Below are 13,146 nucleotides of genomic sequence, written 5' to 3'. Positions count from 1 at the left end.
CGTCACGTTGCCTGGCAACATCCCAGCATGCTTGACTGTGACAAGCTGAGGTCTCAGCCCCGGAGCGCAATGCATCATGGGGGATCATGTGTGCCGTTGTTTTACATCACCCAAAATCCCCCCCAACCGCCCCCCCGCCGATGCAGCCACAGCCGAGAGGATGAGCGCGTTCTGTCTGCGCGGCGAGGACAACACACACACCCCCATCCATCTTTGATAACTTATTTATAATCTCACGTTCGGTGGCTGAGGATGATTGAATGTTGTTCCAATGGGATGTAAGAGTCCATTTGTTTCTGGAAAAATGATGTAGAATAGGCCAAACCTTTTTACTCCATTTATGAAAAAGCTGTTAAATTACGGCTCAACACTTGAATAAATTAGGGGTTATGGTGGATATTTTTCGCCGCACACATCTGGAGCACTCAGGGTTTGTTTTCTTTTCACCCCCTCCCCGCTCACACCCGCACAGACCCCTGACCGCTTTTCTGTAGGTGAGACTCATTACGCTCATGTGAGAGTGTGGAATTAAACCTCCTCCTCCGAACTCATTACTGTGAGCTAGATTTCGCCGGCTGCAGACAGGCAGCGCGGTGGTGCTGCGTTTAAAGCCAGAGCCAGATAATTAGAAACTTTAGAAGCGCAGCTCCCATGGCTATAGCCAGAGTGAACAACTAATTCTATTTGAACTAATTACGTTCCATAGCACTACGCTGTGATTGCTACCCCGACAGTGTTCCTCCCCTATGTAATACGCCCGAGGATCTCATCACAAAACACTACCAAGAATATTTTTTTGTGCGTGCATCTGTGTGTCATCATGCATTGGCTTTACGGCCGATGCGTGCCACGTCTTTGCATTTAACTCCCACGCAAAAGCTCCCGACTGTGCGCTTTTTATTATGCAAGAATCCCCCAGCAGTGTCTGGATTTGGGAGCGCGTCGACATCATCAGAGTGCGTCAGAGGCGGTTTGGAGCTGCAGCCTGGGTAATGAAGTCTAAAATTAAGCCTGAGTGTGTTGGGACTGAGACAGAATACATGTTATGGGAAGAAGGTTAGATTACATGTGTGATGTGTGGATGTGTGTGTGTGTGTATGTGTGTGTGTGTGTGTGTGTGTGTGTGTATAAGTGTACATACGCATGAATCCTCACTGCTAGTAGATGTAAACACTTTTGCACTTTATTTTTAGACAGTCTGGGACAGTTTGTCTATCAGTCCATCTGTGCCTCCATTTCTCTCTCTCTCTCTCTTTCTCTCTCTCCCCCTCACCCCATGTGAGAGGTGTCTAAGTCCAGACTGGCGGACCAACGTGCCTAAATATAGCAGGCATTGACAGCAGGGGACACTGTGCCCCCTCCTCCTCTCTCTCTCTCTCCCTCTCCCTCTCTCTCTCTCTCTCTCTCTCTCTCTCTGCACACTGTACTTCACACGTAGAATGAGAGATGAAGTCCACTTCATACCAAAAATATGGGGCACAAATGTCAAATTTGTTCACAAAATTGTGATTGCTGAAATGTGTATTATGATTCTGATTTCAAATGCAATTATTTTACAGCAGTATGTTGGTCGGCCTCGTCAACAAATGATTTAAAACGTATCCAATATTAGGATACTATAACATTTAGGTCAGCGGTGTTAAGGACTGCACGTTCACAACGGCCCCTAACTGCCGACTGTTATTCTTTATGCATAAATATAATGTGAAAAATGTGAAAATGTGTCAATTAAAGCTTGTTCCATGTAGGCAGAGATGTAAACATGTCAACAGTGATTAAACTGATCCTACTACTGTCAAACAATTCATCACCGCAGTGTGTCTCTAATTGGTGTTTACACTGTGAGACACATCTACGACCTTACTCAAGACAAATTCTGGAGCTGATGAGCGTAATGAGCCCAGTATAGCTCGCACCATACCATCATCTGGACCTCCTCACAACGTTACATCACAGCTTCTTCACAAATACTGCAGTATCTCTGTCTTAAACATACACTCCCTTCCAGCTCAAATGGGATTTACTTAAGTCTCAATAAAGCAGACAGAAGCACCATTGTCTCTTACATTGTCTCTAACACAGGCCTATTGTGTTGCACAGCGACTCTGTGACGTGGGTTGGCCGCTCTGTGCCTATATTTGCTACGCAGGGAGCATTCCACTACACACTCATGGACGACACAAAGAGACACACTCACGGAATCACACGAGCAAGTTGGACGAGCGCGCACACACTCGACACAACCAATCAGGCGTACGAGCGCATCATCATCAAACTCACACGCCACACACACACACACACACACACACACGCCACATACAGAGCATCAGAAACGATCAGGGCTCCAGTGGGAGTCTAAGGGGAAGCGGCGTGATGAACGGGAGTGACATCGCCACATGCCAGGGTGTGAGATGTGCTGCCTGGTATTTTAGGCTCTGTCTCAAATTGAACATGCCAAGCCTTCAGGGGGAAATCACTGGAGAATGTTCACCACGAGAAGCAAATGTCCCACCGCAATATCGCTTATGATAGCAGCTACAATATCTGGAACGGCACCACAGAGGGGCCTGACTCATTCGCTGAAGCTCACACACACACACACACGCACATGCAGGGATGTCATAGTCAGTTTGGCGTGTTGACGTACCTGCTGCTGAGGATACTGCATCCCGCCCATTCCCATTTGGCTCCTCCCCTGCATGCTCATTGGGTATCGGTGCGGAGCGGGCGACGTGTATGGCTGGTTGGGCGGGTAAGGTCCGCCCCCTGGCTGCTGCGGGGCGGAGTACGGGTTGTTGGCCATGCCATACAGCTGCGAGCGTTTCATAGCCATGAAGTCCATGGAGCCGACCTGGAGAGGAAACAACACAGGTAGGTTACAGCCAACCTTTACAGCTCAACTCCAAAGGTTATGAACCAATATTCACGAAACTTAGAGGGGATGTCAGTTATGATCCAGGGAAGAACCCATTCAAATGTGGTACTGGTCGGCCTAATGCTGGGGCTGTAAATGGGGTTCAATGAGTCTAAATTCCTCCATAAAGGCCACGCCCATCTGCACCAAAACAGCTTTTGTGCCATTAAGACTTTTATGTATCTCTGCCTACAATTTTTGGTCAGTTGTCCTGTCAGTTCACAAGTAGAAAAAGGTGTTATTTTTGTTTTTTGACATTTCTTACAGTTCGACTATGATTGGCTGCCATATTAGAGGAGGCATGGCTCATTCAACAAAAAGCGCTATAACTCATGAATGAATCAGTCTACTGTAATCAAACTCGGTGGATGTGCGACCTCAATATTTATACCTAAAATGACACATCAATGGATCTGATGTTGGTGGTGTAACAGTTAATTTGAGTAACAGTGGGGCCTCGAGTCAATAACCTGTTAAATATCATCAATGAGAGACAATGTCATAATTAGAGGACTGTTGGGCCTTGGCGGAGGTATACGCTCTAACGAGTGCCCCTCTAGTATTGTTTGTGCATTGTGCCTGTGGTTACAAGGCGTTCCAAATAAATCATCTACCTTGTTGACACCGTATTCCCCCACCATCTGCCTGGCTGGGACTCCTGACAGGAGTCCACTTTGCACAGAAACTCATTTATTTTGCAATTGCACAGCGAGCGGAAGCTTTAAATAAATGTTTACAGGTCATAAATGAAGTACAAATGGAATGAACCACACAATGATGTTTATTGCAAAGCTATCAGGCGCTGGAGAATGGCCAAAATAAAATTATTTAATTAAGGCCTAAAGCTTGTATCATTGTTTTAATGTGTGAAACCATTTCTTAAGTGTTGTAAATGCTGTATAAAAGCAATAGGAAGCAATTGCAATAAAAATAATATGGCCTTGTTCCCGCAACCACAGCCAACCAGTGCCAATAATCACCACAGTGCATCGCTTTCGCTTCCCCGTGTTGTTGCTTCAAGCTGACTGGCAAAGATCAGGTTTAGTTTATTGGATTTCATCTTATTTAGCACAAATTAAAAAACGGGCAGGAACCAAGAGTCTAACTGAGACCTGCGGTGAGAACCAACCACCAGGCATGTTTATGTGGATCAATCACAAAGGGTCTACAGGCCCAAACATCAGGGGTTCCCGACCCAGCCCGAGGAAAAACTCCACAAACATGTGAGGGTGGAATCTCCTCCAAAAGGGTGCAATAAGAAAAGAGAGAAGAACATAGAACTCTGTGTTTGAGTCCCGACCCACTAACAGGATCTCAAGTGCACAAACAAGCCGTCAGTCTCAGCTTATAAAAGTCAGCAGCTGTCAGTCGGTGGCGGTGTTTGATGGATCTTTACACTGATTTGCTGTTATGGGATTCAACCTAAGTACGTACATAAGTTTTCCCAGACCACACCCGGATCATGGTGCTTTTAAAGGATTCCAGTAATATTGACATTGTAACGTTTCCAGGTTTGGAGTTCTATGATGTGCAGTAAACATCTCATAAACGGCTTTTACATCCTTTCATGGCGTCCTACTTTTATTGTTTACTCCCAATCTCATCACATGGACTGTTTATTTTACGTCCCCTTCAATGGCCGCCAGGCGATATTCCTCCTGAAACTCTGCAAAGGTTGCAAGTTTGAATCCCTGGTAAATGGCGCAGGGAGGCGGGGGGGGGGGGGCAGGTAGCTACTTTCCCCGCTGTCACAGAGGGGATCTCATTCCAACAGCACAAGGAGCGTTTATGCCACTCTAAGCATTTCAGAGCCTTTTTAGGGGCTCTTTAAGTTCTCGGTGAGACGGCGGGAAAATTCCGCTACAGTGCGCCGGGCTAATGCTAATCCGTCACCCATAGCAGCGTGTTTGCCTGTCTGGCAGGCAGATAATGTGGACTCCTTCCATCTTCTCTCTCTCTCTCTCTCTCTCTGCCGCTTTCTCCCCTTTTGTCTCCGCCGTGTAGGATCATGTGTGATTTATGACATTTTGCTCCCGCCGTTCTTTACGCGCACATACACACTCTTTCACTTCTTGTCTCTCACCGCAGCCGACGACCCCCAGCTCCACCGCCTCCTCCCCCCCCTTCCCCTCCACCTCCCTCCTCAGTTCCCTCTCCTCTCCCCAACTCAATATCACCTCGTCTAGCGTGGAGGAGAAATTGCCGCTGCCTCATATTGCCGGGCTAATATCCAGAAGACATGTCAGGGGACGGGAGCACTTTATTCAGCGGGTTATGTGCGTGCGGCGACGGCGCCCCAGCCGTAAAGAGGTTTTGTCTGCTGAGGCGTGAGCGAGTGCGGAGTAGTTTGGACTTCTTTCCGCAGAGATCAGAGCATAAGTGTCAAGTGTGTTTGGGTGTGGATGGAGAACGAGAGAGATGAGAGAGAGAGAGAGAGAGAGAGAGAGAGATAGAGAGAGTGCAGAGCGAGAGTCAGTCTATCATCATAGAAGAAAGTTCCCTGGTGAATCTATGTTCAATACTGTGAAAGCCTGGATCCTGGATCTATGCATTGGATCAGGATTCCCAACTAAATTGACTTCCACTATTTGTTTAATCAAATACAAACAAACAAACAAACCAAACAGATGCATGTGTGTCTGTAATTCGATTTTACAATGATATTTATGTCCCAATCTACTGTAATAGCGATCAATATTGGAATACATTTTGATGATTTTGATGTTTTGTTTGCTCTGTCTACAAACTTTTGGCAGGACCACAGTCAATCACAGTCGTGCCAGTGCAAATGAAAGCAGCTCTGAGGGAAAAACAAAATATTAACAAGTTGGACCAAAAGAGTGAAGCATAAATTAAAGCTCTGACTCATCACCAGGCTGTGGTGTAAAGAACGCCTTTTGAAAGAGAAATAATGTGAATTCACGAGCCGCTGACCTGCAGACGATACGCAGCATTTTAGTTTTTTTTGAGAGAAAACCTTGACTCATCGTATAATTCTGATCTTTTTTGTTGCTTCTTATTGCTCAGTAACAAGAACAGGGGAGCCGACAAAGAGGCAGATTGAGAGAGGAAGAGAGCGATCTGATGACTCAATCCAGCACGAGAGCAGGAATAGACCAGGAGCTAAATCTGGACCAGCATCAAAGACGCTCTAGATGTGCTGGAACAGACGGCGACGCGTGACCCCGTTTGGAATGCTCGGACACCCAAACACACACACACACACACACACACACACACACACACACACACAAGCGTGCGCAGGCAAAGCTATGTGACTTCTGATCAAGGCCACTGAACACACACACACACACACACACACACACACACACACACACACACACACACACAGAAGCGTGCAGGTCGACTAATTAGAGCAGCGAAAGGGCGACGACGCGCTCAAGTTTCCCGAAAATCCAGGGCACTGTGCCACCCGTGATGTGGGACACGATCTCCTCTCGCCCCTGGTACTCCTGTTTGCCAAAAAAAAAAATGCTGAGCGTGACACGAGCAATTCCCCTCACACACTCACATACACACACACTCACACACATACAGAGAAATGTCCACTGCCGCACTTTGAAAGGCAGTGGACACAGAAAACGACTTCAGAGTTTTGGGAAATGAAGAGGAGATGGTCGATTAAACACACGCGCACGTGCGCACATACACACACACACACACGTGCACACACACATACACATCTCTCTCCCCCTCTCTCTCTCTCTTACTCTATCACAGGCCGCGTTACCTTTGTGGGGAAATTGTTAAATAAAACTACAGCAGTAAAACATTATACGGAGCGATCAGACGCGCCCGTCCGTCTTCGCCCGTCCGACTTCTCCGTCTCGCCCAAACCGAGCAGCACATCTGCACCTCGTGACACGTACCACTAAATGAGATCTCAGCCACCCGCCCGCCATTTCCCCTCATGCCACCAGGAGAGAAAAACCCCTGACAACAATTCTTGACAAATTGAAACATTCTCTCCCCCACTCTCCTCCCTCCCTCCCCCTCAGAGAAACGGCTGTACTTAAGAAGAAGAAGAAAATTACAACTATGACACGGAGTGAATGACGTTCGTGCCAGCGGGGCCGGTGGATAAAAAACTAGAGGGAATACGCAGAAATTGCTTTTTTTGTGTTTTTCTTCGAATGTGTTTTTCCCACTTTTGTTCATCTGGGCGCCGCTCTATGGAGGAAGGTGGGGGAGGGAGGAAGAGGAGGGAGGGGGAGGGGCCACGGGAGACAATAGTAATTCAACTGCTAAATTTAAAATTCAATTTATGAACTCCTCTCCAGTGCGCCGACTCTCGTGAGCTTCTTCTTCTTCCCTAAAAAAAAAAAAATATTCTTTGCCAAACAAAGCCATTAAAACAGAACATGGATGAAATTACTGTGGGGTGAACGCTGCTAAATTGTTTTATTTTCCGAGCTCAATCGACAACATTTTCATGTGGTGAAAGTGATTTTACTCCTTCTCACTTTAATGTGCCGAGTTGTTAATCAGAATGAGACAAAACGCTCGACACAAAAGGCTCGGAATGCGGATCAGGAGACGCACACTGGGATCAGGCGCACATAAAACAATATTGGTAAATGGTTATTGTTTCAATTCCATTTTGAAAGAGGGAATTATTTTAGAAAATCTTCTGATTTATCAAGCGTGGTGTTTTACACACTCTCACACACACACACAAATACAGGCACAGACACACACACACACACACACACACATCCCTGTTACCGTAGCTACCCCGTCCTTCACACTAGATGGCCAAATCATCACCTGTCTGCTCCAACCCTTCATTCCAGTTATTTACTATCCACACACACACACACTCTCTCTCTCACACACACACAAACGTACCAGTGACAGTTGTGTAACAAGACACACTTTATTGTCAATGGTCCTTTATTTCATCTCTAAGGACCGTTGAGGAGGAACTCTCATTTACTGCGGCGTCGAGTTACTAAAAAAGAAGAACACGAGGAAAAGTTGTGTGGAATCAAACACAACAAAAAATAGAAATCGAACTGCAAATCTTGAAAAACTGCAACATTTATCTACACACTCCTTCTGTATGTGGAGCCCTGCATGTATGTTTGTATGAGCATGTACTGTATGTATAGGATCTGCAGCTAAACATCAGTGTAATATCTGGAGGTCTCTGGAAAAGCCTGGATCATCAGAAACCTTCAGTGTAACACACACACACACACACACACACACACACACACACACACAGATTAGACTGATATTATATTTCAGCAATCACAATGAAATTTAACAAGCTCTGAAATTTGAAACGCTTCAGCAGGAACACGGAGCTCAAATTGAAGGCGTTTTGCTCCACGTGTATGAAACAAGCTCAGCAACCGACGACGGCTTCGGTACGGTTTGAGCTGTAATTGCTTGGAGACGGAGCACGAGTCCGTTCTGCGAGCCTGCACGAAGACGCAGAAGAAGAAGAAATGAAGAGGCGTCGCCGATGGTCACGTCTGGCGGCTGTCTAAAGCATGCGGGGACGCGGCGGCGTGCGTGACGGCCGTGACCTGTGATAAACCTCAGGGGCCGAGCGGGGCACCAGGTGCACCTCCATAATCCATGAAAACACTGATACAGACACAGATTTGACCGTAGTTTTGCCGCTTAAAGCACAGAGGAAGAGGGGTATCCACACACACACACACTCTCTCTGTCTGAGTAGCTGCCAGGCCCTCTCTCTCTCTCTCTCTCTCTCTCTCTCCCTCTATCTCTGCTGAGATCGCCCGGCGTTGCTCTGAGCGGTTGGATGTCTCATATTTCCGCTGAACGCCTTCGGTTGTTCTAACTTGGCAATTTAACAGCACAGTGGTCTTCATACAACCGACGCCATCATAAAAGATGTTCCTTCATATGTTCTTTATGGGCTACAAGGTGCTTTATTGACCGACGGCTACTTCAGAAATTGTTTGAACCCCAAAAGAGCAATTCGGGGAACTATTACACTGCCTTATATCACCTGGTGGTTTAATGCCGGCGACAACAACAGATTTCTCCTATTGGACGGCTAATAGAACCTGCAGAAGCATTTCCAGAGCAATGAAGCAGACGGCGTAAAGTGGCTGTGCGGGCCGGGCGCTCGGCGGCTCAAACGCCTGGATATTAGTTTGATTTAGATCCAATTTATCCCGATGTTTGATCGATACTTTCAGCTTTGCATTGTAATGTGCAAATAAAGGCCAAATTAATATTTCCAGCCCATGGATTTCAGACCCATTTGGCTTCTCAGGTGGTGGGAATTAGCGCCGCGTGAAAATGGAGCGACTTTAAGAAGAAGCATCAGATCTGAAGTGTATGTAAATGAGCCCCGAGACACCTTTTTGGTATTGATTTCCTCCTCTTTTTCCGGAAAGGAGGAGTTCTATCCCTATGTAATGAAACCATTTCAGCCCTGTGTGTGTGTGAGAGTGTGTGTGTGTGTGTTTTGCAGGGAGAAACAAATAAGGATAATTATTGTCAGCAGATCGTCTTTATCCTCCTGTGCTGTGTGCGTCTCTGGAGGAATGACGCGGTGCAGTCGGAGCTCGGCGGTGTGCCGGGACGACGGGGTCGCGTCTCTTTACGTTATTTATACATTACATGGAGGGAACGCGGCATCGAACTGCGGCCCCGGGCCTCCAGAACAAAGCTCCGGGTCCGGGCTTGGAACTGTGAGTGTTTGGGCCTCTACTGTCTCAAACAGGGGACAGAAAAATATATGTATATATATTATAAAAGGATGAAAAGAGAAAAGAGGGGAAAAGAATGAGAGGAGAGCGAGAGGGGGAGGGAGGAAGAGGAGAGCAGAGGAAGAGGAGAGACTGCAGCAGTGGGCGAGTGCAGATCGAGTTCCATATTAATGTGTGCAAATTCCCCCGCTCCTGCTGACTAAGATTAGAAAAATTAATTTCATGGATGCAGAGACAATACTGATGTCATCAAGCGGAGAGGAGAGGAGAGGAGAGGAGGAGGAGGAGAGGAGTTAACTCTTCGCTGCCTGGCTTCCATCATTCCTCATCGCCGCAATCTTTGATGTGTCACTTTGTTTGCATCCTTAAGGAAACGCCGAGCGCCTCACGTTGCTTCAGACGACAAAGAATCCGGCAAATTTGATCTCAAAACTACCATGTGATCCGGCGTCTCAGCGTGCACGTCTTGTTAGCGGAAAAGGTCTCGTGACAAACGACGGCGTGGAGAGTCAAACTGGTGTACGGGGAGCGAGCAGAGCGTCGAGCCAAATTGCCTCTTCGTCCGCCCAGTATGCAGGCCGGCCGGCGCTGAGAGGCGCGAAACGGTTTGAGAGGAGTAAGAAAGAGACGCGAGGACATGACGGCCACAGATGAAGCACACACACACGCGTCTTCACCACACGTGTTTTGGGAATGAAGCTGTGACAGAGGGAAGACAGGTGAGAGGCGGTCGCTACGCCGCCGACTTGTGTTCGGCCCGATGCACATAATTGCTCTCTGCTGCGTCGTTTGCCGGCGTGCCCTCTGCGTTTGACACTTATGTTTACACCACACAACACACACACACACACACAGCGGACAGATCCTCTGTAATACACCCACCCTCCCTTGTGCATCAGCAAAAGTGGGCGAACGCTCGGCTCCTCACGGCAGCACAAAGACGTCATTAAGAAGAGAGAGAGAGAGAGAGAGGGTGGAGAGTGAGAGTGAAGGAGAGAGAGAGAGAGGCTGCTTCATCCGTCTCAAGTGAGATTGGGGTCGTGGGGTCAGCTGAGCCCTTTTCCCTTCGCAGAGACGAGAGAGCCGGAGAAGCGACGGGGACGAAAACAAATCCTCAGCGACAAAAACGAGTCGCGGCCGACACGCCGGAGACACGCCATTAGAGAATGAAAACAAATAAAATGCGAGCGTCTGCGAAACGATGAGGGTGAGTCCAATCTGACTAGAAGACTCTTCTGAGAAACACCAGGATGAAGATTCATGAGACACAACTCATTTGGGCTCAAGAGATGGATCAAAGCAAAGATGATGTTAAAGAAATTCTGGATTCTGAGGAAATTTACATCGGAATTAGGTCACTGATGTCTTAGCATTCTGGAGAGGTTTGGCATTCACTTACCAGGTCCATAGTTCATAGAATGGATCGTTATGGAGGCACCGATTTAGTTAGACAGTGGTCCATTCAAAGGCCTGTGGACCTGTAAGTGCACGCCAAACACCTCCAGAATGGTTGCACTCTATTAAAGAAAACCTTAGCAAGCGGGTTTGAGTGTAAATATCCAGAAAATCGGCACATTCTCGCTTTAAAAGGAGCAGAAAAGCTTCACAAATACCCACAAAAACCCGTTCAGGCTCTGGTTCTAACTAAGAGGTTTATCCTACAGACGTCAATATGGAGTTTTGACTCTTCTTTTCTGGGCCAGAGATCAAAGTTCCTCCTTGGGTTTATCCACACACACACGCCGTTCTGAGTGATTTAATGTTGTTACATGTGTGGAGCACGTGTATTTAAATCAGCAGGCTAACTTTGCTACACACACACACCAGCTCGTGGTTCCCCTTGAAAAACTTCCTCGCTGGGTGGAAAATCCATTGAAAGTCCCTCAGGTAAAGCGTGCGGCGCTACGAATACTCGCTTTGAAACCGATGCAAATTAACCGCTTTCGTGAAAAGCGGAGGCACATCCAGCGCCGCTTGCCTGCCGATTCTTCACAGAAATCTGTTACTGATGTGTGTGTGTGTGTGTGTGTTGGGGGGGGTTGAGACAGGCCTCGCCACATTCCCAGGCTGCTCTTGCATCTGCGTGCGTTCTGTCTGCCGCCGCCTTGCCTGGGACGGAGCAGGGCCGGGCCAAGGGGGAAAAAAAAAAGAGCCCGTTTCATCTCAGGCCCGCGGAGGAACGAGAGGAATGCTGGCGTCTAGAACTTCCCGGAGCTCGCAGACGCCCCATGTAGAGACGCTGTTACGCAACCCAACCAAAGAGAGACGAGGGGCGACAATATCTCCATCAGCCCCCAAAGAGAGAGAGACAGAGACAGAGAGAGAGACAGAGAGACAGAGACAGAGACAGAGAGAGGAAGAGAGAGACCCAGAGTGAGACAGAGTGGCGACAATATCTCCATCAGAAGAGACAGAGAGAAAGACAGACAAAGAGAGAGAGAGAAACAGAGAGAGTGACAGAGAGAGACAGAGAGAGAGAGAGAGCGAGGAAGAGAGACAGAGAGGGAACCGGAGAGAGAGAGAGAGAGAGAGAGAGAGAGAGAGAGAGAGACAGAGACAGAGACAGAGACAGAGAGAGAGAGATCTGGGCGCATTTTCCCCAAATGCCACCATTACACCCCCACTCCCTCCTTCTCCCTCTTCCTCATTGAAGTAAATCAGCACCTTTGCTAATGTGAGGCGGCCGTGGCGGAGAGCCGCCGTCGTAATTACGAGCGAGGTCCCGTATCGCCCAAGTGTGTTTATGAATCAGCGATGGTTATTCATGATATTGTGCTCGGAGTGGGGTGAAAATACATAAGTGAATACTAAGCGAGCAGACCAACAGAAAACGCCGTTAAAGGGTCCTGAGGGGGCTTTCTCTGCCATCCATTAGTCTTCCCTGTAAGGCAAAGCTTAACGAGCTCCTCGGGCTGGGAGGCCGGCCATCGGAAGGCGAGGGAGCGGAGTAAATTACCAAGGCAGAGCGTGGACGGAAGGAAGGAGCCCTCCACCTTTATTTTGTCGGCGCTACAATGAGAGGAATATGTTTTTCATCGAGGAGACGATAAACGGTAAAATGTAGCGTATCTATAAAAAGACGCTCGTCAATCTAGGTCACACCCGTGGCGCCGTTAAAGAGGTCCGCCCCCCCGCGCTAAAAACAAGCAGGATTTACATTCAGGCTGTTTGTCTTGGATCGCGGCCCAGTCCTCCCCGGGTGATGCATCCATATTTCTCCCACATGCGATCCATCACTTTTATAAAAAAAAATAAAAAACAAGAACAATAAACAAATCAGCAGCAGATATCTTGACCTTCCTTCTGTGGGCGGAAATTAGATCCTCATTAATAGTCACCTGAAACAATCTCAACCAAATTGATTTCATTAACGGACTCGGCACGACGCGTCGGGGCCCCGCGTCTGATCGCTCAGCGGGAAATTTACAAAGTTAATTAGAAAAAAATGGATTTTCATTTAAGTCCCCCCCCCCCTCCCCTCACCCACGGCCCCCATTCTGCTTGCATGTCATATGATGC

At 47.7% G+C, this 13,146-nt stretch overlaps 1 protein-coding gene across 1 annotated transcript in view; it reads right to left on the bottom strand.

The window, feature by feature from the left end:
• Positions 1 to 13,146, bottom strand: part of LOC143009595 (AT-rich interactive domain-containing protein 1B-like) — a 153,221-nt gene that overhangs the window by 122,082 nt on the left and 17,993 nt on the right. Inside the window, exon 2 of the mRNA XM_076161633.1 lies at positions 2,648 to 2,851. Coding sequence (XP_076017748.1) covers positions 2,648 to 2,851 — 204 coding nt within the window. The remainder of the gene's footprint in view (positions 1 to 2,647; positions 2,852 to 13,146) is intronic.

This window comes from Genypterus blacodes, unplaced genomic scaffold (assembly GCF_046128005.1).
Source record: "Genypterus blacodes isolate CSIRO-AG114 ecotype Tasmania unplaced genomic scaffold, CSIRO-AGI_Gbla_v1 ptg000112l_1, whole genome shotgun sequence".
NCBI lineage: Eukaryota > Metazoa > Chordata > Actinopteri > Ophidiiformes > Ophidiidae > Genypterus > Genypterus blacodes.
This window is presented reverse-complemented; position numbering and strand designations above follow the sequence as displayed.